This window comes from Antrostomus carolinensis, unplaced genomic scaffold (genome assembly GCF_000700745.2).
Source record: "Antrostomus carolinensis isolate BGI_N321 unplaced genomic scaffold, ASM70074v2 scaffold38019, whole genome shotgun sequence".
Lineage (NCBI taxonomy): Eukaryota > Metazoa > Chordata > Aves > Caprimulgiformes > Caprimulgidae > Antrostomus > Antrostomus carolinensis.
Window position 1 is genome coordinate 2,295 of NW_010339886.1, and position 2,024 is coordinate 4,318.

Here is a 2,024-nt window from a genome sequence, read left to right on the forward strand (position 1 = left end):
GCTCAGCACCAGCACCATCCACCCATCCCTCCCGGAGCAGGGTCAGCTCCACTCCTCTGCTGGGTTATTCCCATCCCACAGGCTGGGAGCAGCCAGAGCCTTCAGGCTGGGCACTCAGATCCTTGTGCTTATCCTACACAACCCTGAGCAGCAGGATTTTTTCCCATCCCATCCCATCCCATCCCATTCCTAGGCCGTCGGGAAGCGGGATGCTCAGGTACCTCGCCGTGGCTTTGGCTTCCATCAGCCCGTAGAGGTTGTGGAGGTTGTAGTGCACCGAGGTTTTCTGCTTCGCCGAGGCACACACTGTCTTTGCAGAGAGGGAATCGCCCAGCACGGCTGCCAGGAGGGAGAGCTCTCGTTGGCACGAGGTGGTGGTGGGGGGGATGCAGGGGATGCAGACCCCACCACCACCACCACGCTTGCTGGCTCTGGGCCAGCCCTCCTGCACACAGAAGCCATCCATCACTGCCAACCTAGCACCAAAAGCTTAGAGAGATGGTCCCATCCTGCACCCTGACACGGTCCCGACAAGCGTGCAAGTCTTGGGGATGGATATCAGCACACACTCGTAGGGATGGAGACGTTCAGCGTGTAAAACAGAGACATGATGTCTCTTAAATATGGTTTTCTCCCTTAGCGCTCAGCTGCCAGCGATCTCAAAGCACGTGGTACCTACCAGCACAGCCCCGTGTTTCATCTCCCTCCTTACCCGGGGTGTACGGTGGGCTGTCGAGCTCTCCCGGAGGGCAGCCCTCTTCAGACCCATCCATGAAGTTGGACGGTTCATTCATGTCCTAAGCAAAGAAAATCATGGAGCATTTTCAAGGGGGAGGTTTTGGGGATTAGTGGATAAATCTGGAAAAGCTGCATTTGTGGGACAGATGGTTCTGTCAGAACACATGCTGGGTGCAAGCCAAGCTGCTGGCAGGGAGTGACCCAGGGGACAAGGAGGGACTTACGATCCAAAGGCCATCGAAGGGCACGTGGGCATGGAAGCGCTGCAGGTTCTCCAGCCACCACTGGTGTGTGTCTGGGTTGGAGAAGTCTGCAAAGGCAGTGAAGCCAGGCCAGACCTGCAATGAGACCACAAAACCATGTGCTGAAGGACTGGGGAGGGTGAAATGGGCAGTAAACCAGAAGACAAACCCAGGCTGACTGCTTTGAGTCCTGGATGCTGCCCACAGCATCCCTCCTGCCTCCGCGGTACCCAGGAGCCTGAGGGTGCTGGGGACCCCTCCGCAGCCAGGTGGGAGCAGCAGCTGATGGAGCAGCTGCTCTACCTCTGCTTGCACAAGCCCTGGCACCACCCGGCCCGGGCACACCAGGGAAGAGCTGGGATTTCTCTGCACTTTGCCTCACTCCAAGAATTTTGGTCAATTCATTTTTCCCCATGTTTTCAGGTTGCATTAAAAGATGGGAAGGGAGAGCCAGTGGCAGCAAATGGCTGGGAAAGAAGAGGGCAAACTGGAAGGGAATGGCTGCAGAACAGATCTGGAGGTGCGTGTCCATCACAGACAACTCCCCCTCACCCCAGAAACAGGAAGGGAGAGAAATCAGATGACCAGCCTCGAGCAGCACCACCAACCCCATTAAGCTCATATGACTTCCACGGGCTCTTCTGCTGGGGCAGGGACTGGCTCCCACAGCTGGTGGAGATGCCAGGAGGTGACACGCGAAGCTGAGGGCTGGGCCAGGCTCTGGCAATCATCCCAGGAAGGTCCCTTGGCCACTTGGCTTTCCCTCCAGCACAAGGGATGAAATCCCAACCCTGTTATTGCACAACCCTGAGGGCTGGGATTTCCCCCAGAGCTCCTCACCTGCCCGATGAGCGGCTGCCCTTGGGTGGTGTTGAGGAACAAACCCCGTCTCAAACCTTCATCAAAAGGCCAGTAGGAGCCATGAGGGTTGGTGCTGCTGATGCCAGGATCCTGGGGATGGAGCAGAGGGTTGGTGCCTTTCCCAGCAGACCATGGCCCCTTCCCCCTGCCAGGTCGGTGTGATTCAGAGAAGATGACAACCCA

At 57.5% G+C, this 2,024-nt stretch overlaps 1 protein-coding gene across 1 annotated transcript in view; it reads right to left on the reverse strand.

Annotated features, from left to right (window-relative positions):
- The window catches only part of GAA (alpha glucosidase), a 9,389-nt gene that overhangs the window by 2,278 nt on the left and 5,087 nt on the right, over window positions 1-2,024 (reverse strand). Inside the window, exons 8-11 of the mRNA XM_010176010.1 lie at window positions 1,821-1,931; window positions 963-1,076; window positions 713-797; window positions 222-339 (exon numbers count right to left, since the gene is read on the reverse strand). Of these exons, the coding sequence (XP_010174312.1) occupies window positions 222-339; window positions 713-797; window positions 963-1,076; window positions 1,821-1,931 (428 nt within the window). The remainder of the gene's footprint in view (window positions 1-221; window positions 340-712; window positions 798-962; window positions 1,077-1,820; window positions 1,932-2,024) is intronic.